Raw genomic sequence first — 26,317 nt, 5'->3', positions numbered from 1 at the left:
TGTTTGTGTCTTAACTGATTCTTTCTGAACCAGTGCTTCTCAACCTTCCTAAATGCTGTAACCCTTTAATACAGTTCCTCATGTTGGTGACCCCCAACCATAAAATAACTTTTGTTGCTATCATAACTGTAATTTTACTGTTATGAATTGTAATGCAAATATCTGTGTTTTCTGATGTTCTTAAGTGACCTCTGTGAAAGGGTTGTTCCATCCCCAAAAGGTTGAGAAATGCTGTTTTTATTCTCAAGGCTGGGGCATGCTTATTGCCCCAGTTAGGCCAAAGTTTTTCTTTATTATCTATCTATTCTTTTTTTTTTAGGCAGTATAATTTTTCAATCTTCCACCATTGCTACTTTATATAGATTTCCTATTTGTAACTTTGTTGAATTTTTGTTTTAGATTTTGTTGTTCCTAAAACAGAGCTTCACTGTGTAGCCCAGGCTGGCCTGATATTCCCAAGCCTTGGGATTATAGGCATGTGCTATCATCCATAGTAAGCTGAGTGTTATCATAAATGGACTTGGGATTTGTCAAGTTATTTTTCTGTGCTAATTAGCATGATCATGTGTGTTTTTATTAGATATTTTCTTTACTTACATTTCAAATGTTATCCCCTTTCCTGGTTTCCCCTCCAAAAACCCTCACCCCATCCCCCCTCCCCCTGCTCACCAACCCACTCCCTCCCCTTCCCCGACCTGGCATTCCCCTACACTGGGGCATTGAGCCTTCTCAGGACCAAGAGCCTCTCTCATGTGTTTTTTCTTTTACTGTTAATACAGATATGAGAAGCTTAGGGGGGGGTTAATGTTTTTTCTTTTGTAATTTCGTGTGTGTGTGTGTGTGTGCGCGCGCGCATTGTGTGTGTGTTTTCCTGCCCCTGTAAGTTTGTACAGTCTGTGTGTCATGGATCCACCGGACCTGGATTTACAGAGTTTTGAGTCACCATGTGGGTGCTGGGAATCAAACTTGCATCCTCTGGAAGAGCAGTCAGTGCTCCCAACTGCTGAGTCACCTCTCTTGCTCCTATGTTTCATTCTGTTTAATGTCAGCTCATCTAAGGGTAATTTGAGCCCTCTTTTCATATTGTCAGACACATCTCAATACTAATTTCTAATTTCAAAACAGAAAAGAACTAGACACAAATCCATCTTAATTGAAGACAACTCAAACAAATAATGATAACTGCTTGATGAATGTTAATTTGTGCATTTTAAATTTAAATAAAGGTAATAGATGCCCCCCACCCCCTAGTCCTGTAGCTTATAGATAGGGGTAGGCTACGATAGAATTTTTTTTTAATGCTTCCTTGAGGAGGTTACCTCAAATGTAAACAGAATTTAATCAGTCACACACAATTTGCCAACCAAACCAGGGCATTTTGGGGAAAGTGAATGGAAGCACAAACTACTTTGGCTATGTGATTTTATAAGTCTAGTTTAAGACAAAAAAACAAAAACAAAAAACAAACAAACAAAAAGCTCAAATGAACAATTATATGAAAAAAATAAGGCCAATAAGGAAAACATTTGATGTTGTGAGCCAACATACTTTAGAGATGAAACCAGGCTAGCAAAGCAAGCAGAGGAAATGCTTCAAGCCTTGTTCACTGGACAAAAACCCTGGCTTTATTCCAAGGGAACAATGATACTGAGCAAAAAGCACGACTTCTTTTTAGACAATCTGTTTCAGTGTGATGAAAGATCAATGAGGGGCCCTTTGGACAGGGACTGGGACAAAAAATATTTTCCAACTGTCTGTGGTAAAGGTTGTACAACTCTAACTATTCTTAAGAAACACACAACTGTTTATACTTTTAAATGGATGGGTTACATAGAAAAGATTATAGCCCCCCCAAATGATTTACCAAACAAGAACTTTGATTTTAAAGTTGTTTTTTAGACAGGATCCCTTTATGTAGCTCTGGCTGGCTTAGAACTCAAGAGGTTCACCTGCTGCTGCTGCTGCTGGGATTAGATTTATACCACCACATCCAGATAGAAAAATTCTCCAAGAGACAATGGTGTACTGGTTAGTTTTTTTGTCAAATTGATACAACCTAGTTCATCTGGGAAGAGGGAAACACACCTGAGAAAACGCTCCCTCCCCAGTCACCCGCCCCCATTGGCCTGTAGGGCATATTCTTGATTGATGTGGGAGGGCCAGCTCAGTGTGAGCTGTGCCATCTTTGGGCAGGTGGTCTTGAGTTGCAGCAGTAGGCGGGGCAAGCCATGAGCAAGCCTGTAAGCATCAGCACTTCTCCACAGCCTGTGCTTCAGTTCCTGCCCTGATTTACCTACATGATAGATCTGTAAAGTATAAACTGAAGTTGCTTGTGGCCATGGTGTTTTACTGCAGCAACAGAAACTCTTAAGATAGGCCTTAAATAGGTCAGGGAACGGGGTGTGGTCTTTCAGTGGCTGGATGCTTTTCTAGTATATGCAGACCCCCTGGGTTCAATCTCCAACACTCTTAAGGCCTGAGCCAACAGTACTCAAGCACAATGCTGTGGTCTTTCAAGGGTGTTCCTATGGGCCAAGCAATCCTGTCCTGACTATCTCAGCTTTTAAAAAATACCCACAGAGAATTCTAATAGTTCTCTTTATCTGTAGACATATCCTAAGACTGCTATACCTCAAACTGGGCATAGTATTAAATCCTACATATACCATCTTCATGCCTTTACTATAAAAGATTATTTCATAAATTACAAAGTAGGAGATCAACAGTTATGATGGTGTAAGTTACTTAAATGTGCTTATGCCATAGCAAGCCTGAAGCTAGCTGGTTTCTAAATGACTAACAGTTCTATCTTATTCAGTACAAACATGCAGCTTAAAGGGACAATTGCATCAATTTAAAGCCTACAAACTGTTTAAATTCTCTATTTAGTATTTTCAAACCAAAACTGATGTTGGAGGATGGGACTGAAGAAAGTAAAATAGCAGTGAAGGGGGCGCTCTCTCTCTCTCTGTCTCTGTGTGTGTGTGTGTGTGTGTGTGTGTGTGTGTGTGTATCTCAAAGAGATTTTTGAGAAACCACCTACAAGTACTTAAATCTGTCCCGGCAAAACCTCGAATAAAAGCACAGCTAGAGCACTCCCATCACAAAAGAAAAAAAAAAAAAAAAAAACCAACAGATACTGATTATATACAATTTATTTAATAAATTAATGTCATTCAAAATACAGTGCCAGAGCATTATGCAGTTGAACATGCCAGCCATGTTTGCCATGAGGCACCTGTGCTCATGTTACATTGGTGGCGCCCCACTACTGCTAGTGGTTCCTGGGATTAATGCCAGAGCAGCACTAGGACCTGCTCTTCTGCACAGTGCAGACAATTCCTGCACAGTTCACCTTCCTAATCCTAGCCCCCAAACATACACACATCAAGTTAAAAAAAACACACCTATTAGATACCTACACACAATCACTCTACAGTAATGCTTGTTATTAAATTAAGATATAATGACCTGGTTAATCCACTCTAAATCTTTTTAAGATGGAGAACTACATCAGCAGCAGGTGGTTATATGCATGAGCCAACGTTAATGTAATATAGGAAGTGGAGACATTTACTGACTAAAGCTCCACATAGACCCGCACAATGAGGGACTAGCAATTCATTTGCAAGCCCAGCAACATAAGTCCACACCTGGTAAGTGACCAGCTGACTGGACAACCTGTATTCTAGATAGACACGTGTAAGTCAGTGGGAAGGGAATCCATGCACCTAGTAGAATAGTGAGACTGACCCTGCAGTCACAGCTTTCCCTGTGTAATACCATAGACGGATAGCAGATCTTGCTCAACAATAGGATTTAAAAGACATTTCTATACCGACATGAACGTTAGTGTTAAGTGCAGCGGAATTATACTAAAAAAAACTATATTCCAGGACTTTGGAAGTACAGGAATCCAATACATATACTAAGATAATCTCAGCACAATTTTTAGATACCACACTGGGAACAGATTACTTTTAAAAGTGAAGTTCTGAGCCGGGTGGTGGCGGCACCCGCCTTTAATCCCAGCACTTGGGGAGGCAGAGACAGGCAGATTTCTGAGTTCAAGGCCAGCCTGGTCTGCAAAGTCAGTTCCAGGGCAGCCAGGGCTACACAGAGAAACCCTGTCTTGGAAAACAAAACAAAACAAAATTTAAAAAAAAGTGAAGTTCTGGAGTGTACATACACAGGGCTAACAATGTTAGATAATCCAGACGCTTATGCTCACGTGATACACTTAAAGTCTCTCAGTTATCAAATAACCTATTTCATATTACAGAAGCATATCTTTCTGTAGGACACACTGATATATATTATGCTGATGCAAATAGTAAGTAGGGCATAAAAATAAAATGTATCAAAGATAGATTTTTATGTACTCATACTCTGTCCTTTTTTATCCTCTGGTTTAGCAAAGGATATCACAAGTTCAGCACGTGCACTCCCTCAAGTCCCCTATACAGGCGGAAGTGCAACCATTTCCCCATCCAGTTCAAACTCCTCTGTTCCATCTGGTGAAAAAAGGTAAGTTGGTGGCTTCCATGGAGATTCTTCAAGACAGGATGGATAAAGTTTCCCCACAGTGCATCGAAAATCTCTCCCTAGGTCCCACAGTACACGTTCAGATATATGCTGCCTCAGAGACCACCGGTCAAGTTCCAAATCATACTGGTAGGTGACATACTTAGCTCGTTCATTTAAGTGGGTTTCTCGCATAAACACACAAAGAGAATTTGAGATCACAACAGCTCTAACACAGGGATCAGAATACCTTTTAGCAGGGATGTTGGCAGCCATCTTCCATTCATTTTTATTCACATCATAAATTTCCACAGTTACTGAAGACCCATCTACAGTGCCAGAGGGGAGTCTTATGCCAGAATTGGTAGCAATATGCAACCCTCCAATATAGAAAATTTTATCACCAAAAGCTGCAGCTGAAGCAAAAGATCTGCTAGTCTGCCTCATGGCCATTTCTACCCATGAGTCAGATCTTGGAAAGTAACAGTACATGAGGTTTAATGTCATCACATAGATGCAGTTGTGAACTACAACAGCTGCACTCCACTGCCAAGCACAAGGCAAAGGGCTCACCATTGTCCACTCATCCTTCTCAGTGTCATATCTCTCTACAGTCCTCCGGTTAAGTTCTCCACCAACACTATCTCCTCCGATTGCATAGATATAGCCTTCACAGCAAACCAAAGATGGCTTCACACGGACAAAAAGCATCGGTGTCTTTGGAAACCAGGTATTTTGTTGTGCATCAAACCAGTAAAAGCAATTCACAGTTCGGAAGGCAGTCTGCAGTTTACTTGTTTTACTGTGATTTGTTTTTGAGTTTTTCAAGGGCACTTGGCCCCCTGCTATGTAAATATCATTATCCGGAGTTACAACTGTCCCAACCTTATGCAAATCAGCGGGTGGGCTGCATAACTTGTAAACTTTTTCTGCCTGGGGGCTATAACAGACAGAAGAGTAAAGACTACAAGGGTTTTCTGAGGATGCTTCAATGAAAATCATCATTTCCTCCTTAGTCATCCCAAGCCTGGGTTTGAAGAACTTGGGCATAGACTTATAAAGACCCTGAACCACAACAGACTTATCGTTGGGTGGGAGACCTTGAAACCAAGCTCTTTGTGTGACTTCTGAAAGAGCATCAATTCTGATCTGGCTAAGAACTGAAGACAAATACTGGGACCGTGACTCTGTGTTGTACTCTAGCCAGAGCATGGCAGCCTCTCGCACAGTTTCCTCCTTTTCTACATTCAAGTTGTCGCTGCTGAGGATGTCTATGAGGAGGTCGTGGGACAGTTGCATGAAGGCTTCCTGGCGGTACACAGCCGTGAACTTGTGCTCCACCATCCTCTTAGCACTCTGCTTTAATTCTTCACAACTGAAGAGGTCAGCAAAACTCAGCAGCCGCACACAGTTCTCTGCATTAATTTTTTTAATTAAATATTCTCGGCAACGCTGTAACACATCTTCTACCTAAAATAAGGAAAAAAGGATGACACATAGGAAAAAAAAAAAAGGTAAAAAGATGCTGAGATTTTGAACTCAGGACCCTGCACTGTGCTCCATACTCCCAGCCTCCAGTTTACTTTTATCTACTATACCACAGGTTTCCTAGAGCAGGTGCCCCTGTACTGTCAAATCTTATATGTTTGGGGTAAGAGACAAGTTCTTGCAATAACAAAATTAGACTTCTAGGCTATACAATTTTCTATTTCTTACTCTTGCACAATGGCCTAATTTACCTGTTCTATTTAGGTTGGATGAGTGGCACACACTGGTAATCTCAGATTTAAGGAGCTGTTTAAATTTTCTAACTGCCTATCTACAGCTGGTTCCTGTTTGTTTTTGTACACAGGGTCTCGTTACAGTAGCTGAGGCTGACCTTAAACTCCAATCCTTCACTCACTTCCACTTCGCTCTCTCTCTTTTTTTTCTTTTCGAAACAGGGTTTCTCTGTGTAGCCCCGGCTGTCCTTGAACTCAGAAATTCGCCTGCCTCTGCTTCCTCAATGCTGGAACTAAAGGTGTGCGCCACCACGCCCGGCTCACTTCCACCTTTCAACTGCTGAGATTACGGCCTGGTGCTACCATGCCCAGCTGAAACAAGTTTCCAAAGTACAAAGTATTATTCCTAAACAGGAAAAAGATGGGAAAATACCCACATTCCTATTAAAATCAGAAAGGGGAATCTGAGAAATACAGACTAGAACAGATAATCATACTAAAATGCATTAATCACCAATTTTACTTAACTGCTTAATAGCTCAATATAATTCCACAACCATTACAAATACTAAATCTTCCAAAAGAATCTAAATCTGTCTATGGTAAGTTTATTAAACACGAATGAATTTAGGCTTTAACCACAAACACTCTTAAACCAATACTTAAGTTGAAATCTAAATTCTGAAATGAAAAGTATGTAACATAATTTGTTTCTGTCTCTTTCAAGACAGTTTGGGGTGCCCCGAAGAATCTGTGATCCTCCTGCCTCAGCCTCCCCAGTACTGTCAGGCGTGTACCATCATACCCAGCTTATTAATTTTTAATTTTAATTTAATTCTGTAATCAAACTCACACAGATTATGGCCTTGTGTTTAATACAGTGCTACCCCTGGAAAATGAAGGAGGGAACCCAAATTTAATGTTTTTACATCAATATGGCTATTATTTTGGCATACACCACTTTTAAGTTATATGCATGTCATAAAACTACTTACTAACTGAAAAAAATCCTATTTTTTAAAATTTCACATTTTACATACAAAATTTGACCCATATAAAATCTGCAATAAAACTGTACAGATAAAGATATCATTAATGAAATACTGTTTCCTAATAAAAATAAGCGACACCTCAACATCAGGGAGAGGCCTGCTGTACCTGCAGGAAGCAAGCTGTTTCATAGAGCTGCTCCACAGTGCTGTCGTTTACTGCCAGGTTTCCCGTGTACGCGTAAGTTATTATCATCTGCAAGGCGGCAGCATCCACATTCCTCAGGTGTACATGTGTCTGCTTGCTTTCACTTAGTCCACTCATGAACATGGCCCTACAGGAGACACAGGAACAAGCTTAATAAAGGAAAACAAACTAGTTGTCACAGGACACAAACTTAATAAGCTATTAATTCAATTTACTTATAGAGAACACTTTCAAAGGCAATGAGAAAAGTCATATATAATCCAGGGCTGAAGACAAGCCATACAATAACCTGTAAGCCATTCCGACGGAGGACATCAAAATTACTTTATTCTTCAAAGTCACATAATGGAATACTATTCAGCAATAAAACAAGTATTGATAAATAAATGAACCTCAAAAACATGCTCAGTGAAGAAACCAGATACAAAGACCACATATTATTTAAATTCATTTACATGAAATGTCAAAAAATTACCAAATATTCACAGACAGAAAGCTGACTAGCAGTTAACTAGAGCTGTGGGAGGGATGAGAAATGACTATAAACACGACAACAGGTAACAGAAATGTTTTCAGTCCTCAGAATCCAAGGAAGATAGCTCCTGGACACATACCCAGCACACAAAAACAAAGACACTAAGTCCTTTTTAAAAAGAGGCATATTTGTATAAAATTGGCACACACCTTTAATTATTTACTTACCTCCTTATGTGTGCACCAAGCTGCCTGTACTCTTATTGTCCTGCCTCTCCCTCCAGTGCTGAGATTATAGACATGGACATCATACCTGCTACCTGTGGGGGTGGGGATCAAACCCAGGGCACTGCATACATGGGAAGGCATACCCACTCAACTTCAACACTACCAGCCCTTTATACCTCAAACAATGTAACTACAGGAGAAGTAGCTAGGCTAAGGTTTTCTTTCTTAGAGCGTTTTCTCTTTGCAGTTGAATATGTGGTAAGAAAGCTGCCGAGAGCTGACTGCTCACTTAAAATGGGTGAATTTTATGGTTTATAAATTTCACCTTTAAAAAGCTTACCCATCACTAAATTTCCTAAAAACCATGCAGCTCCATTACAAAAAGTATGCAGGAAACTATGCTAGAAAGACTATTTACACTGTGGGAATACATACTCCAAGTCTTTTGAGTTAGCCATCTCACTTGTGTGCCTCTGACTGTCCTGGAACTTGCTATTTAGAATAGGCTGTAAAATTTAGAGATCTACCTATCTCTGCTTCCTGATGAATTAAAGGCACGCACCATATACATGGCTCTTAGTCCACGACTAAAAAGATTACTTTTATTTACTGTGCATGTCTACACTGTGTGAGATCGGGTGCAGGCCACAATGCATGTGTGGAGGGAGGATCAGCTTCTGGGAGTCAGTTCTGTCCTTCCCACAGTGTGGGACTAAGTGGAGGGTCTAAGTCCAGTTGTCAGGCTTGATGGCAAGTGCTGAGCCATCTTGCCAACTCACTTACTAGAATACTTAGCTGGAAGAATAAATATTACTTGCATGCACGAGAGAAAAAAGCCTCTGGAGGCAGTGAATTAAGAGTGAGTACCAGCTGGGTGGTAGCGGTGCACACCTTTAATCCCAGCACTCGGGGAGGCAGAGGCAGGCGGATTTCTGAGTTCGAGGCCAGCCTGGAACTCACTTTACAAAGTGAGTTCTAGGACAGCCAGGGCTACTCAGAGAAACCCTGTCTCAAAAAAAAAAAAAAGAGTGAAGAGTGAGTACCAAAATAGTCACTAACTTGGATCCTGCAAAGAGATGAGGAAGGCATATAATTGGTAGGGTTATAGCTGAATAAAGTTCATGAAGTATAGTAGAGAACTGAAAAGACGAGTAGAAGGTCATAGGCCTTTAAATGGGCAGGGCTGGAAAGGCAGTTCAGTGGTAGAGCACTTTGTATAACATACATGGGGCCTTAGGCTCAATTCCAGTCTCCCCTGCTGCCTGAGTAATCTTGTACACAGGAAAGAAGACAATACTTGCAATGATGAACTCTTCTCTAAGATGGATATTCTATACACAAACAGAGCTCAAGAGCCCAATGTTGAAAGCTAGAAAAGTGGCTATGAAACCAAAGCAGGCATCTAGCTGGAGACACATTATGCCAAGAGTGAGTACACAAGGCTGATAAATCCTAGCTACTTTCTGAATACAGAACACGATCCTCAGAAAGCAGATAAGAGTCAAAGCTGCCTATTTACTTTCAATAAAATACCTGGAAAAAATGTTAACCATTAACAAGTTGTAAGGCCAAGAAGGAAAGTTCATCATTGGAAAAAGGCAAGTCAGGCTGGGCTTATGTGAAGCCCGGTTGAGTCAAAAGGAAATAGTATAATTACCAGTGGAGAATGCAATAATCGAGGAAAACTGGAGGTTAGGCATTAATGAAGGAGCCATGACTCAGCTACAAAGTGGCCAGTTATATAAAGAAGATCCCCCCACCTCCACCCCAGAAAATTCTAGGAAACTGTACTTAAGAATTCCAGTTTAAAAAAACACAACACTGTAGACAACACTGTAGGAGAACTTAGTTTTTTGGTTTTGTTATTGGTGTTTTTTGGGGGTGGGGGGCATTTGAAATATTTCCTGGAAAAAAAAAGACAACAAAACCAAAAAACAAAACAAAACAAACAAACAAAAAACCAGTGAGATGCACACACCACCACTCAGCACAACTGAGGTGTTGCTATCAAACTGTGGAGTCAGCTATCTGGAAGGCGGAGGCCAAAGCCAGAGAACTACAAGTTCAAAGCCAGCTTAAAATTTTAAACTTTCAAAAATTTTCCCAGTATATCTCACTGGGAAAATTCTTGCCTTGCCCAAATGATACCCTGGGCTTAATCTCCAGTAACTATAAAACACAAAACAACAACATGAATCCACCTGTTGCCAGGCACAGTAGCTTGCACCTGTAAACTCAGCACCTTAGGGGTTAAAGCAAGAGGATCACAGTGGGTTCAAAGCTGGCCTATATCAGTCCTAAGAGCCAAACAACAGCTGTGCTGTGGAGCGAAGCCCTGCATTTATTTGACCTCTGTTTCAGCTTCTGTCTCAGGTCCTTCGCCTTGGCTTCTTTTCATGATGGACTAGAAGCTGAAATAGTACCCCCACCCTCATCACACAGGCCATAATAACTCACTGCAGAAGGAACTTAAGTTACTGGTGATTCCTAATACAACACAAAATGAGCAATAAGGACAGACGTTAAAAATCCAATGAGGGAACACAGGCACCAATGTCAATCAGCATGGCTCCTAAGTCCCCCAGAGGCTAAATTTAGGATGAACACAAATGATTATGACTGAGTCAGGAGAGTGTTCTTAGAAAAGACAGCCAGAACATCTATTGCTACTGGTTTCATCTGTCCAGAGGGAGGAGGGAGGAGGGAGGAATATGAATCATACTCACTCAAAACCCTCAAACTGAAAAAGGTCTGCAAAAACCCTTGAAAAGAAGGACAAGATAAGTGGTTTTCCATTCACCCCATTAGAACAGGGGCATAAAGCAAGGATGGCAGTGAGAATGGTTATCTAATACTGTCAAGAGAACACACTACTTCAGTCAAGTGACTGCTTCCTGAACACTAAAAATAGCACAAGCCTAACCAATGTGACCACAGACATTTTATAAATGTACCTTTATTGACCAATTGATTGACTGATTGCATGTGTGCCTATATGTGCCATGGTGAGTATGTGGAGGTCAAAAGACAACTTGTGGGAACCAGTTTTCTCCTTCCACCATGTGGGTTCTGGAAAACCTACTCATTAGGCTCAGTGGCAAATACACTTACTTACCCACTGAGCCACACTGCTCACCCTTTGTCAAAGTTCTAAACTGGCTTAAAAACAAAAACAAAAACAGGGGCTGAAAGGATGGCCTCTGGAAAAGACCACTATCTGTTTTTCCAGAGGTCCTGAGTTCAATTCCTACCAACCACATGGTGGCTCACAACCATCTGAAACGGGATCCAATGCCCTCTTCTGGTGGGTCTGAAGATAGCTATAGTGTACTCATACATAAAATAAATTAATCTTTTTAAAAACAAAACATACAAACAAGGAATCACATAATGATGTAACAAGTATCATAAAACTGCTGGGGTATTTATTCTCAAGTAGTGACTCACGTCATTGAGTATAAAATAATCAGTAAATTTTAACAAAATAAATAAAAAAACCACACAACTAATTTAAAGACAGAATTTTGGTATTGGGGAGAGAACTGGCTCAGTGGGTAAAATGCTTGTTGCACAAATACTGAGGATTTCAGTTCAAATTCTCAGAATTTACTTTGGTCAGGCCCAGAAGCAACTGTAATCCCAGTTTCCTACAACAAAATAGAGAATGCCCAACAAGTCTGGTGTATGTGACAATCTCAAACAAAATGGGAGGCCACGTCTGACACTTGAGGTTTGTCCCTGATCTATACACATAAAGTGGCATGTGCACTCTGCAACATACCATAAACACACATAAAAACAAAATTAAAAATAAAAAGCAGAATTAGCTGTGTATGAAACAACCCTGAATTCTGAAGGCAGAACCCAGCTAAAAATACTTAAGACTATCTGTACTATATGTACTATACTATATGACTATAGTATAGCCATATACTATAACCTTAGTACAAACAAGAGACACGTAAGAAAAAATAATTAGTACGTTTTCTTCTGTGGCTATAAAACTAGTCCAATCACAAGATCTTAATGATATGAAGCTTTAATTATACACATGTACTGAACTATGTTCTCAATACATATAAGTAGTTGCTTTAGGAAAATCATGTTTTCCCATAAAACCATGGAAGCTAAAGGAAACTCCAGGGTGGGGAGATGGCTGAGTGGGTCTGGCTGCTCTCTTCCAGGACTTGGTTCTGTTCCCAGCACCCATATGGTGGCTCACAACCATGTGTAACTCAAGTCTGGGAGATCCAACACCCTCTTCTGGCTTCCATGGGCACTGCATGCAGCCAAACATATACACACACACAAAAATCACAACAGGACCTGGGTTCAATTCCCCTGTGAAGGCTCATAACCATCTACAGCTCCAGTCCAAGGGATCTAAAACCCTCTGCTGGCCTCTGTGGGCACCAAGAACACATGTGGTGCAGACTTAACATGCAGGCAAACCTCAGGCAGACAAATAAATAAATAAATAAATAAATAAATAAATAAATGGAACTGGCTACCAAGAACACATGTGGTGTAGGCTTTACATGCAGGTGAACCTCTGGTAGACAACAAACAAATGGAACTGGCTACTAATAAATAATGGCAGCCCTGAAAATACTGTTCCCTTTAAATTGCAATATTAAACAGTACTAGTAAAAGATAAAATTTGCACTGACTTCAAAAAGGTAAGTAACTTGATAGCACTGGAAGAACCAGCAAGATGACTTGGCAGGTAAAGACCCTTGCTTGCCAAGCCGAATGCCCTCAGTTTGACCCCTGGGACTCACAGAGTCAAAGGACAGAACCAACTCCCCCAGGTGGTACTCTGGCTTCCACACATGAACTGTTACACACACAAACAATGTGATTAAAAATTTATATAACATAAACTATATTATTTTTACAACCACAAACTTAAGAAAAAATGAAGTGGCAAAACAGAAAATATTAATAGAATTTCTCTTGCATAGTTTAAAATTATATAAGATGATTGCTGAGATAACTATTCTATTAACAATGCTGGAGCAGGAGAATTGTACAAGTTCACAAAATAAAGACTAACCTGGGCAAAAAAAAACCCAAAACAACTCCATGACTACACAGATGTTAATCTCTAGCAAAAGTGTAAAGCTCTTTTCAATAATGGCTTATGATTTACAACTAAGTCATTAAGAAGAGAGAGCTTATGAACTCAGGTATCCACTCACTGAACCTATAACCCTGGATTTCTACCACTGGCTAAGACAACGGGTCTAAAAAGCAAAAATGACATCACAGTCACCTGCAAAGCTCTTTAATATATAGCATCTAAGTCTGCACTGGAGAGCTACCAAAGCAGAACTGGTGTTGGAACCCAGTAACCACCATTGTAAAACACAGTTGATTATTGCAAACAGGCTTTGTAACAGATAAGAAAATCCATGTCTGAAACTGCATGGAAGCCCATAACATAAACTGAAACCAAAGTGACAGGCACTGCATAGGAAACTGGAACGATGGACTCTGGCTTGCTGATGCGCCGAGGACTGTACCATCTCCACACTTTTTTGTAAATCAACTTTTTTTTTTCCTTTGGTTTTTTTGAGACAGGGTTTCTCTGTGTAGCCCTGGCTGTCCTGGAACTCACTTTGTAGACTAGGCTGGCCTCGAACTCAGAAACCCACCTGCCTCTGCCTCCCGGGTGCTGGGATTAAAGGCATGCGCCACCACCGCCCGGCTGTGAATCAACTTTCCAAGTCCTTTAGTCTGTCTTGCTTACAGTTGTTATGAACAGGCACAGAAGCACATTTTTGTAACAGGAATACACTTAGTATACATTTATTTTTTCTTATTCATCCTACCTCTTTCAAATAATGAATAAAACTCACTTTAAAGACAGAGAACGAAAGCAATTTCTCTACCTTAGCTTCTAATCTCAAGAACCTTAAAGATGAAAATCATCTTGAAAGTTTAAAGTTTTATTATTTGTCTGAGATGGACTGTAACTTGGAACTGTGAACTAAAATAAACCTTTCTAATTATTTCTAATGAGCATAACTAAACGTGGAAGTTCTGAGACAGAGAGAGTACCAATACTGTCACTGACACTGCATGGAGCCTGGTAAGGCTAAGCTGAGGGCTACCACAAGCACAACAGTAACCAAGTTACTATTAAGTTGGCACCTAGTTTTGTTTTTGTTAAAGCTAGTATCTAAACAGCAACAATTATCTCCTAAAAATTATTTCAGTCTGCTGTGTAACTCTTTAGTTTATAATGACTGTGAGTTTCTAGAAGAGTAAATTAGTTATCCTTATTTTTCTTCCCAAGAAAAACAGTATTTTGAATTTTGGCTGCCACCCCACAGTAAAACTCAAGTCAATTTCAATAATTTTTGTGCAATTAATACTTTTGTGAAAATGTCATCTGTCCCTTAATCACATTAGGCAAAGCTCTAACAAACACTGCATCTTCTGAGATAAAAAACGTAAGTAAAATACAGAGATGGGAGTTTTAAAAACTTTAATCCCAGCACGTGGGATGCAGAGGCAGGCATATCTCTGTGAGGTCGAGGCCAGCCTGGTCCCCATAATGAGTACAAGGACGGCTAGGGCAATACAGTAAGATTCTGTCTTAAAAAAACAAACCTAAAACCCAAAAGCTTTAACATTGACAGACTGTATTGATGAAGCCTCACTGCAGCATCTCCAGTGAGATGCTCAGTGAGTTGGTTCCACCGCTTGTTCTGGCAAAGCTGAGTGTACACACACACACACCCAAAGTAATAAAGAAATTTAAATAACACTTTTATTACAAACTAAACAAGATAAACTACTTACCTGAAATAGGAGCTACATGTTGCAAGAACCATCTTATGACAAGGGAATTCAGTGCCCTCAACAATTAACACTATGTCAGTAAATAACTGTTGTTCATAAAACAGTTTCAACTGTTCCAACAAGGACACAGCATATTCGGTATTGATCTGCCTTTCCTCTTGAGTGGACATGACTGTATTCCATTAATATCTCCAAGAACAGATTAGAAAAGTCCGTCTTGATGGAAGGTCAAATGAATACTTCAAAAGCAAAGGAGGGAGTTCACTTGCTGTTATCTGCAGCATTCAGAAGAGAACCGACACAGCCGCTCTGAATATCTTGTTACAGGCTCACAATCTCTGCTAGGTCATCCTGAGCTACAGTTTTTCAACATATTCTCCAAACATCCTGCTCAAATTTGCACCTGTGAAGCTCATGAATAGGGAAAATACAGGAGGTAGATTTTGTTGCAACATCTTATGTTCAGTAGGTCTTCTGCAGAACTAAACAGAAAAAAGTTCAGTTAGAATATGTAGATCAAGCTTTTAGAACACAATATTTAAATCAACAGCCTTTGATATTCATTATATCTATGTGAACTTCCAATCAACTTTAGATCTAAGTACAAAAATTAAACAGAATTGTTCAAGTCTAAAACACTTAAAGTAACTAGGCTGCAGAAAATTAACAGTTGTGCTTTAAACTTTTTGCCTTCCATACGAGATATAAAGCATCCTAGAAAATAAGCAAATGAAAAAGCAGGCAATTTTAAGGTTCTTTAAAGAATTTAAATTGCAAAAGCAAGATCTTTTAGTTATTTAACAGCCAATACCTGACTGAAACTTAAGAGAAATCCAGAATTCAAACAAAAGCCCTCTTTGGAATGGGTATCACTCTTTGAACACACTCTCATGATCTCAAAGACGGCACAGCAACTGGATTCAAAGGGTGCTAGTTCTAAATTTGAAGAAATTCTATTGTATAGACAGACGCCTGTATATGTAGGCATCAAACATGTATTTTGTTGAGGAGATGGAGATATAGAGTTCAGAACCTTCCAACATACCAGGCAAGCACTCTCCCACTGAGTCGCATCTCTTCTCTAAATTATACACAAAAGAAGTCTGTATAATTTATCTCTCTGTAGTGTGTTCTCTCATAGAAATGTTTATGAGTGAGAATAACATGTTACATAGAAACACGCTTACCATACAAATTATATTACCCAAATTAATGTATGAACTCAAGTTGTCAGAATATTTGAAGAACAAGTTTCCTTCGTGTCTCTCTCATTAAAATAATTATAAATCACCAATAAACCCAAGTACCCATAATAAATTAGACATAATCAAATGGGACTTGAAATCAAGAAGACTAGCTTATTTCAACAAATAAAATTGGAACAGCTAGCCAGTTAATCTTTGCTGTCACCTCACAAGATTTAGAATCACCGTTAAGACAAGTCTCTGAGTGCATGTGAAGGAGTTTCTAGGTTAGATTAATGTGAAAAGACCTATGATAAATGTAGATCCCAGGCTGAATGGGAAGGAGAAAGGTAAGTGGGAAGCAGCATTCAGTATTTGCTGCTTCCTGATTGGGTTGATGTTGACAGCTGCCTCAACCCTTGCCCCCATGGACTATATATTCTCAAACTGGAAGCCAAAACAAACTATTCCTTAAGCCGCTTATCATGCCTTTAAAAAATATTTATTTATTTATTTATTTATCTATTTATATATATATATATTTATTGTGGTTTTTCAAGGCAAGGTTTCTCAGTGGACCAGGCTGGCCTAGAGCTCACAGAGATCCGCCTGCCTCTGCCTCTGCCTCTGCCCCCGCCTCCAAGTGCTGCAATTAAAGGTATGCACCACACTTGGCTAACCATTTATTTTGTTACAACAAGAAATATAACACCACTCAATGGGGAAAACTCACAGCTATATTCTACTACATAACATTCACTTAGTAAAAGAACCAAAAAACTGGAGCTAGGGTGGTGGCTCTGTGGTTAAGAGCTCTTAGCACTCACATGGCAGCTTATAACTTTCTGTAACTCCAGTTCCTGGGAATTGGAGCCCTTGTCTGGCCTTTTCAGCACTGCATACACATGGTTCAACATACATGGAAGAAAAATACCCAGTCCATGTAAAACAAGAAATAGTTAAAATTTAAAAACAATCAAAAATTCAAATGAATTAAAGTTTAATTTAAAAATTATTTGGGCCGGGTGTGGTGGCGCACACCTTTAATCCCAGCACTTGGGAGGCAGAGGCAGGCGGATTTCTGAGTTCGAGGCCAGCCTGGTCTACAAAGTGAGTTCCAGGACAGCCAGGGCTATACAGAGAAACCCTGTCTCGAAAAACCCAAAAAAAAACAAAAACAAAAAAAACAAAAAAAATTATTTGGAACTCAGGATTTGTAACATGTGATGTCAAAGGAACTATAAGTCAGAAAATGAAGAAGGAAATCCAAATAGGTGGCTACCCATAAATTAACCCCCCAAACTACTGCTATTTTAAATTAGATAATTAATCCCGAGCTCCAAAATCAGAAAGGGAAGTAATTTTTACTTTACTTAGAACTACTGCTGTTTCCTCACCAAGTATCAATCATTCAGGGTACCAAAAGAAATCACAATGCATCCTCTGGCTGGGACCACCTAGCTGCCAGAGCTGCTAATCCCAAACAGACTGGACGTAACTACAAACAAGTAAAGACAAAGCAAGACCGGGTCCCAAAAGGTTCTGCTGTCCTCCTAGATCTGAAAGGTACATCATAAATCTAAGCTTTACTCTACACTCCCCCAGGTTCCTACCGAAGATCACCAGCTGCTACCATGGTAGTGAAGGGTTAGAAACATTTGCATTCTTTACACCCACAGCCCTTTATTCAAAATCCTTAGCATGAGAAATGTTCTAGAAGCTGAAGTAACACATCTCACAGAGGTACTGTGATGCATATTATCATATATTAAAACTCTAAGAAATCCAGGGCAGTATTCCATAACTGAACACATCATCGTCACCAATGGCAATAACATGGGATAGTTGTCCTGTGACTTCCACACCTGAGCTGTGCATACACAAAGTTCAGGACGATGAACAAACTGAGATGCCCAACACCACCAAATTTTCCTGTAACAAAATTCCTTGCTCTTTAAGAAAAATACGAAAGACATCGTTAATACTCTGAACCCATTCTGACTTTTGCCTTGACTGGAGTGAGAACCACTTAAATTTAGTGCCTAACTGTGAAGGTCGTTCCTGAGGCAATGCCATCTCTCACTTGAGGATGGTTTAATCCACGGGTAGACTCAAGCTATGAAGACTACTGGGAGACAGTTAAACTGTAAGAACTGGAACCTGATTGAAGGACTAGGTCTCAGGGAAGGGGTGTTCCTAGGGGTATTTAACTTGCCCTAGCCCTTCCTGTTACTGCTGTGCTTCTCATCTGCCATGAGGTGAGCTTCTCTGCACATCGTCCAGTCACGATGGGCCAAACCTCCTTTAAGCTGTTCTCTTCAATCACAGCATCAAGTCTCAGACACTACTCTCATTACAACGTAACAACACATTATACTTGTTTTCTTTTCAACACCTCTTTTGCATATTATCCTATATTATATCAAAAATTAAAGGGCTAGTGATATAGGACTATCATTGAGCACATACTTGGCATATCAAGTCCCTAGGCTCAATTCCCGGCATGGCAATAACAATATATCAAATATCAACAAAAGCTGACATCCTTTATTGCATAGTATTGAAGAAACTGTTTAGGTTTTTTTTTTTTTTTAAGATTTATTTATTTATTACATGTAAGTACACTGTAGCTGTCTTCAGACACTCCAGAAGAGGGCGCCAGATCTCGTTACGGATGGTTGTGAGCCACCATGTGGTTGCTGGGATTAGAACTCTGGACCTTCGGAAGAGCAGTCGGGTGCTCTTACCCACTGAGCCATCTCACCAGCCCCTGTTTAGGTTTTAAAAGACAATATTACTCAAAATGAATTCAACTATTGTTTATTATTTATTATGAGTATTAACACTTGAGGTACTGAGAGTTACCAACCACTAGTTTTCTCAAACACTATGCACATTTACTGTTAACTACAAATCACAGTCAAAAGTACAAATGACTTTTTAAACATCCCTTAAAAACTAGTGAGAGGCCAGGCAGTGGTGGCGAATGCCTTTAATCCCAGCACTTGGAAGGCAGAGGCAGGCGGATTTCTGAGTTCGAGGCCAGCCTGGTCTACAAAGTGAGTTCCAGGACAGCCAGGGCTACACAGAGAAACCCTGTCTCAAACAAAACAAAACAAAACCCCATGTCCAAGGAAGAAAACAAACAAAAAACTCAGAAAACAAAGAGACCTACTGCTACCTGACTATGGTGATGCGCACATGAAAGGCAGCATTTGGGAGGCTGAAGCTAGAAGATCCTAAGTTTAAGGCCAGCCTGGAATACACAGATAGATTTTATCTCAAAATCAGAAACACAAAGATCAGCTGTGGCAGTGCACATTTTAAATCTCAGCACACCAGATCAAAGGCAGGAGGATCTCTATGAGTCTGAGACCAACCTGGTCTACATAATGGATTCCAGGCCAGCTAGGGCTACATAGTGAGACCCTGTCTAAAATCAAAACAAAAAAGGAAAGAACACAGCCACTGCTTATAATAATCTGATGCAAAACTACTCAAAATTGCTTTCTGTTTTATTAACTACACCAACTATACAAACACTTGAAAAACACAAGATGTGTAAAAGACAAGTTTCTACAATATTAATACACATTCCCATAATCCCAGCTTTTAAGGCTGAGGCAGGAGGATAACAAACAAGAACAACAAAACAAAAACATTTACCAACTACAGGGACTCATTAGATGAACCCCGGGCAAATCACTCACTGTACGTGCAATACATAGCTGCTGGTTAGATTGGAGGGTTTATGTCTGTTGTCAGAATTGTCTATTTCACTTTGCTCTAAGAGTGTAAAGGTGTTGGCAGACAGTTCAGTGACTGAATGTGTAAGTAGCCATTCTTCAATCGTGTAAGCCTTCAGATGGCAAAATTCAAACTATCCCTGAAAGATACCTGCCAATTCACATAAATGAATTATTACTGAAACACTCATAAAATAGTAATAACAATAAATCTGTTCTATAGGTTCAAAATGCTGATATTAAATAATCAATATAAACTAAAGGAAGGTATGAAATATGATAGCAGTGGGAGTGCTACCTAATTCTACTGTAAAATTTAGTTTTCATTCCTATAGGTTTGTGAGAAAATCTATAACTATAGAAATATAAACAAGAGTAAAACAAACTTTCAGATGTTAACCAGACAAGAGAGAGGATAAAGTTCAGAATAAACACAACTGAACGTGAAAACTAGACCTATCAACAATCAACTGACTTATGGATGAAAAATGAAGTGTCAAAGGCAGGAAGGATAGGCACGGTGACAACTACCAGACATCCCTGAACATGGGAGGCTGAGGCAAGAAGAGGACTATCCCAAATTTGAGGCCACTTGTGCTACACAGAGACTTCCATGCCAGCTTGAGGTTAAAGGGTAAATGATGGTCAAAGAGAATGTGAACAAGTCTTGTAGTTGCTACATTACAAAATTTTAGATAGGAAAAGTTAAGTTTGTTAGAATCTATTACACTGCATTTCACAGTAATGTTATTGTATAAAACTGGTAATCATATGGGAGGTGGACTTCTGGACATGTCTGCTGAGTGAGAACTATCTTGATTACATTATTTCATGTGACCCATTAAGACCCATCTTAGCAAGGCAGTGGTGGCACACTCCTTAAATCCCAGCATTTGGGAGGCAGAGGCAGGTGGATTTCTGAGTTTGAGGCCAGTCTGGTCTACAGAATGAGTTCCAGGACAGCTAGGGCTACACAGAGAAACCCTGTCTCTAAAAACTGAAAAACAAAACCAAACCAAACCCATCTCCATCTTAATTGTAAGTGAGATCAGTTTCTGGGCGGGCAGGCAGGCGGTCCTAAGTGGCCACAACAGAGGAAGGAACAGCGATTTTCTGCCTGTCTTGAATGTGGATGTAATGTAACTAGCTCATTTAAAATCCTGCTGCTGTGGCTTCTTAGCCTTAGAACCTAGAACTTCAAGCCAAAATAAAGCCTTTCTCCCTCATGTTGCTTTGGCCAAGGCATTTTATCATAGCAAGAGGAACCAAGATATTGGGCTATACAGTGAGACACTGTCTCAAAACAGCAAAAACTAAAAACTGCTAAGGGTAGATTTTAAATGTTTCTGTCTCTCTGTCTCTGTCTCTCTTTCTCTCTCGTCCTCTCTCCCAAGGTAGGTGAGATGATGAGCATATTACAAAACTTCATCATTCCACAATGTACACATCAAAACATGAAATTAAGGTCAAAGAGATGGCTGAAGTTAAGGGTATATGTTGCTTTTACAAGGATCTCCATGCATTTCCAACATCCACATCAATCTCACAGTAGCCTGTTATCTGACATTTCTGACCTCCTAAAGCACCTACATACTTGGGCATACCCATATTTGGAGATACATAATTAAAAAATAAATCTCTAAAAATTATATTGTATCCCATAAAATAATACAATTATTTGCCGGTCAAAAGTAAAACAAAGGCTGCAAGTGAGATAGATAGGGCACTGGCCTAGCCTGCAAGAAGCTGTGTAAAGTCCTGGCTTCAATCCTAGCACTGGAAACACAAACTGGAAAACACATGTGTACACACACACACACACACACACACACACACACAGAGCTCGGGGGGGGGGGCACAAGCTACTCAGGACAATAATGCAGGAGGACAGCAAGTTCTTAGCCTGAGCCACATACATTCTAAGATGCCATCCCAAATTTTCTCAAAAAATTGACACTACAATGAAGGTATTCCTTTAGGAATCAGGTTAGAGGTCACTCATAGGAAGTACCATCTCTTGCTGCCATCTTCCAGTACTGCAAGTGTCACTACAGAAGGCTGAAGACTTATTGAAAAGGATCCAAGACATTCTGGATAACAAGTATTACGGTGTGTATGCATGTGTGTGTGTGTGTGTGTGTGTGTGTGTGTGTGTGTGTGTGTGTGTGTATGCATGTGTGTGCAAAAGCACATAAGCCTAAATTACTTTGGGGAAAAGCCCACCTCTGCAGCTCACTAGCTTTGCACCTTAGTTTGCTTGTATATAAAAACAGAACTCTTCCAAAGCTTTTTCAGGGTCATCCTTGAACAAAGCCTTAAACAAAGCACTGCACACATTGTACAACAATTTTTATTAGTCCAATCACTGGTGAAACTTTGTATCCTTTCCCAAAGGCCAAATCTCCATACTTTTAACAGGCCTAGAGATCCTAGTTACAAGGTCACAGTATTCCAATGTAGCTCCCTATTTCTATCTTTTTCAGACAGGGTCTCGCCCTGTGGGGCTGTTCTGGAGCCCTCTATGTAATCCAGGTTTGTCTTGAACTCTGACCTTCTCTAAAGCCAATAACCCACACATGAGCCACCACGTTCAGCTCTAAATGAAACTTTAGTGAAATTAGTTTTTAAATGTATGAGTTTTCTGATGGTACAAAGTATGAATTTATCAGCCCAACAAGATTAACCTTGGATGGCTGATGTCAGTGCAGAAAAAGTAAAGTCAGAGACATAATAACACAGTCACTAAACAAGTGCCTCTTGAGTGGTCACTCCCTTTGTAAGACTAAATGGGGTTCTGTCTTAGAACTCACTATGAAGAAGACCATGCTGGCCTCCAACCAAGAGATCTGCCTGCCACTGCCTCCCAAGTGCTGAGATTAAGGACATGCACCATTACACCAGCTCACTACATGATCTTTAATCAACAAATGCTACACAAGTGAGTTTTGAGAGTTATGACAAGAAAAAGTGAAAGGGTTTTGAGAAAGGCTTTGCTTGTTCTTTAAATTTATCAAATCTGATAAATTTCAGTAATTTCTCCTACTCTAATAAAACTTGGAGTTCAGGTCTATCTCCAAATGTTTCTTTTATTCCCAAGCTGTATTCTCAATCAGGTTAATGATACATACTTATGTGCATAAGGACACGCTCCAAACACTATAGTATGATCAGGAAGCTACCAAGAGCCTATGACAGAATAATTGAGCTCAGGATGCCATTTTAGATTATCACTCCTTTACCTCTCCGTCTTACTCAGACTCAAAAAGTGGGACGGGCCTGGCTGACACAAAACTGACCCAAAGTTTTCCACTAACACTGTTTTCTTGGGTCAGTTCCTCCAACCACAACAGAAAACAATTACTGACAAGAGAACTAAGAAGTGTTTTCATACAGCTAATACTGTTTAATTTGTCATTCTTGATACCCCCAAGTTATGTAAGTATCATCTTGGATGCTCTACATTCTTTTATAGGAGTCTAAGGGGTAGAGCCCCTTAACACTGATTGTGACTACTAAAATGTGTTTCCTTACAGACACACAAAACTAAATAAAAACTTGATGCCAAGTGTGCCCCCTCTCCCCAGCAGGCAGAGGAGGAGATGAATCCTGGTAGCCCAGGCCAACCTTAGCCTACCCAGCAAGATCTTGTCACTTACAAAACAAACCAAGGGCTGGCTGGGACTATAGTTCAGTAATAAAAGTAGGGGGCTTGCTTAGCATCCCCAGTGCTACAAAAATAAGTAAACCACAGAGGTAAAGTTCTTGGAAGTCCCTGCTTGCAATGAAAGGCACAAGTCACTACTGTCATTTTTATGAGTGGCGTAAATAAAGATAGTCCCAATACATTTTCGCCAATCTCCCATGGCAATCTCTCCTTCTCATAAAATGATCTAAGAACTCGAATCCTGCCAAAGCATCAAGAATACCCTTCATACACCTAAGGGCTTGAACCAGCCTGCCAATCAACGCCCCAAGTTACATAAGTATCTGTTTTATTCAAACTCTGCAATACAGGGCAAGACCTGTGTATAACAAGACACATTTCAGGACAGCAAAACCCACCATTTTCTCAGCCCCAACTGTCTTAGGAATGTTGCAGGGAAGGGGTGGGTGGGTGGTTGTCAAATATTTTCTAAATAGCATGCAAATCTATGGAAAACCAGGTATCTTTTGGCTTTCAAGACTGCATTCAATAGGGTACGGCATGATAGAACTAGTCTGCAAACCCCAGGCTGAAGCAGGACTTTAAGGCAAGCCTGCGTTACACTATTAACACAGTCTACCTCAAGAGACAAATCAGGTTTCTAGGAATTTAACAAACATCTAAACCACGTTCAATACTCAAGGCATAGAAACTTAAGAAATGCTATTTCTGCTAGCTAATAATGAAAACTCTACTGTGGCCTCACTAATAACTACTACGACTCCTATTATTTCTGTCACCTCCTTACAGTATTTGTAAAGTTAGCATATTTTACAGCCCTGCACTTATGGAAATAAAATGGAGGCTAATTACAGTATTTATCTGAAGAGAGGAAATAAATGTGGAAACACAAGGATTACATACAAAGAATGCTCAACGGAAAAGCCGTAGTTGCCAAGAATTATATACCCTCTTTTAAGATTTCTGGCCCTGATCTAAAGGAACCTAGAAAAGCGTTAAACCAACAAAAGAGCAAAGCAGAAAGGCATAACCTTATCAGATAGACGAAACGAACAGCAACGTTTCACATCACAGAGGCTGGGAAAAACAACTGACTTGGCTTTTCAAATGGACCTTAGATTACAAATAAGAGCTTTACCCACAGTCTGACTAGACGAAGTCATTCTCACCTGCAAAAGATCTGGTCTATATTACTCAAATCTGGGGAAGAATTCACAACTCCAAAGAAATGAAGAAACTAAATAAAATAAACTGTATTAACTCACAGGAAGAAAATATAATTTCAGTCAGAGCACACCGCTGATAGGCCGTTCCTCGGTGTCTGCTCAGTGAGCCAGACTTACAGATTCATGTATAAACAAAACGTGACCAGCACTGTCTTTTTCCCCCCCTCGTTTTCACAAAGCTGATATAGCTGTTCACAAAGCAAAGTCTTTCAAGTTTACTATCTTAACTTCTTGCTCAACTTAAAGAGAGGTCACCAAAGAAATTCTAGAGATCTACAGCCCGAAGAATACGCATCCCTTTTCCTTTAGGTAGCTATAAAAAAAAAGGAATCTTAAAGCTACTAGGCCAGGAGCTTGGCGGGGCGGGAAGTGGGGGAGAGCACACGTTAACTCAAAACAACTGCACACGACAGCAGCGCCCAGTCGGCCGACTTAGCGTCCAGTTCCAACCCATGATTTCCGTCTAAAGCAGTTTTCAAAGTGCAGCTTCCCCTTCCCACAGCAGAGCACAAGCAGGCCGAGGACAACAGGACCCCGGCTAACCTGGCTAACTCTTGGTTACTGCCGATGTGCCAAGAAAAAGAATTATAATAATAATTTTTTAAAAAAAAAAGGGCAAGGACGCGGTCGCCCTTCTTCGGCGGCCGCGACACGAGCCGGGCAAAACAGCTCTGCCTCGGAAAGGACGCCGCCCCGAGCCCCGCGGCTCGCGCAAGGCCGCGCCGGAAACACCGCGCGCTCGGCGGAAGCGCCCCAGTTTGAAAGCCGCCGCCGCCGCCCCGGCCCACAAAGGCCGCCTGCCCGCCTCGCGCCCGACCCGGCTCACCTCGTCCCGGGTCGCCCAGCTCACCGCGCCTCTCCGCCGGGCTGCACTCACGCGGCCGCACGCACGGCGGGGGCGTGGCGCTGCGGGGATCCGGGCCGCTCGCTTCCGCCCCCGCTTCCGCTTCCTCGCGCCTCCTGGGCTGGGCCGTCACGGCCTGCCGCCCGCGCCAGTGCCCGCGCCAGCTCCAGCAGCGGCTCTGCGGGCTCCCGGGTGCCCGCGGCTGGACCCCGCCTTCATCTGGCTCACCGCGCCCTTTTCCTCTGCCCCACCGGAAAGCCAAAACAATCGGAGCTGCGCAGGCGCGGGAAGGAAACGGAAAGCAGGAAGGGCGGAGGCGGCGCGAGGTGACGCTGGCGTCTGGGTCCGGGCTTCCCGGGCTGCTAAGGCGCGTGCGCGTAGCAGAACGGGGTCGCGCTGGACACCCAGCCTCAGGGGTGGCCTGGAAAAAGCAGTTCCCAAAGTTCTACTCAGCGGCACTTGGACTTCTGTGCAGCAGCAGTTGTTCGTCTTTGAGGTGTCTACCCGAGATACAGACATTTGCAGGCTGGGCCAGAGTGGGGGCCAGCACTACACCCCGGGAAGCTGAAGTTAGGGGAGGAGGACATTGGACGGTTGTTCCAACCTCCATCGCCTTCGGACGTTCCGTTTGCTAAGGCCTTGGAAGTATTGGCACCACCGAGATAACCCGCAGTTTGGAAGCGAATGGGTGCAGAGGAC

At 41.1% G+C, this 26,317-nt stretch overlaps 1 protein-coding gene across 4 annotated transcripts; it reads right to left on the bottom strand.

Annotated features, from left to right (window-relative positions):
* Positions 1–3,143: 3,143 nt before the first annotated feature.
* On the bottom strand, positions 3,144–25,858 carry Kbtbd2 (kelch repeat and BTB domain containing 2). 4 transcript variants are annotated; one of them, XM_085840590.1, is made up of 5 exons: positions 25,601–25,787; positions 18,752–18,908; positions 14,955–15,436; positions 7,404–7,569; positions 3,144–5,994 (listed from the first exon to the last, which is right to left on the bottom strand). In XM_085840590.1, the coding sequence occupies exons 3-5, from the start codon at positions 15,122–15,124 to the stop codon at positions 4,459–4,461; spliced, it is 1,872 nt and encodes a 623-aa protein (XP_085696716.1). In that variant the 5' UTR covers positions 15,125–15,436; positions 18,752–18,908; positions 25,601–25,787; the 3' UTR covers positions 3,144–4,458. The 4 variants fall into 4 exon arrangements, with proteins under 4 accessions (XP_085696716.1, XP_085696718.1, XP_085696717.1 ...); XM_085840592.1 differs by having other exon boundaries at positions 18,762–18,908; XM_085840591.1 differs by lacking the exon at positions 25,601–25,787 and adding an exon at positions 25,318–25,516.
* Between the last annotated feature and the right edge of the window lie 459 nt (positions 25,859–26,317).

This window comes from Mus caroli, unplaced genomic scaffold (genome assembly GCF_978045245.1).
Source record: "Mus caroli unplaced genomic scaffold, Mus_caroli_1 scaffold_7, whole genome shotgun sequence".
NCBI classification, from domain to species: Eukaryota; Metazoa; Chordata; class Mammalia; order Rodentia; family Muridae; genus Mus; species Mus caroli.
Note: the sequence above shows the minus strand (reverse complement) of the source record. Positions and strands in the feature narration are given on the sequence as shown.

Excerpts from the sequence above, each read along its gene's own strand:
- Kbtbd2 (XM_021164879.3), bottom strand. The coding sequence starts at position 15,124 with ATGTCCACTCAAGAGGAAAGGCAGATCAATACCGAATATGCTGTGTCC. Across the intron at positions 7,570-14,954 it reads ACATGTAGCTCCTATTTCAG|GGCCATGTTCATGAGTGGAC; the intron begins GTAAGTAGTTTA and ends TGTCTCCTGTAG. Across the intron at positions 5,995-7,403 it reads AAACAGCTTGCTTCCTGCAG|GTAGAAGATGTGTTACAGCG; the intron begins GTACAGCAGGCC and ends TCCTTATTTTAG.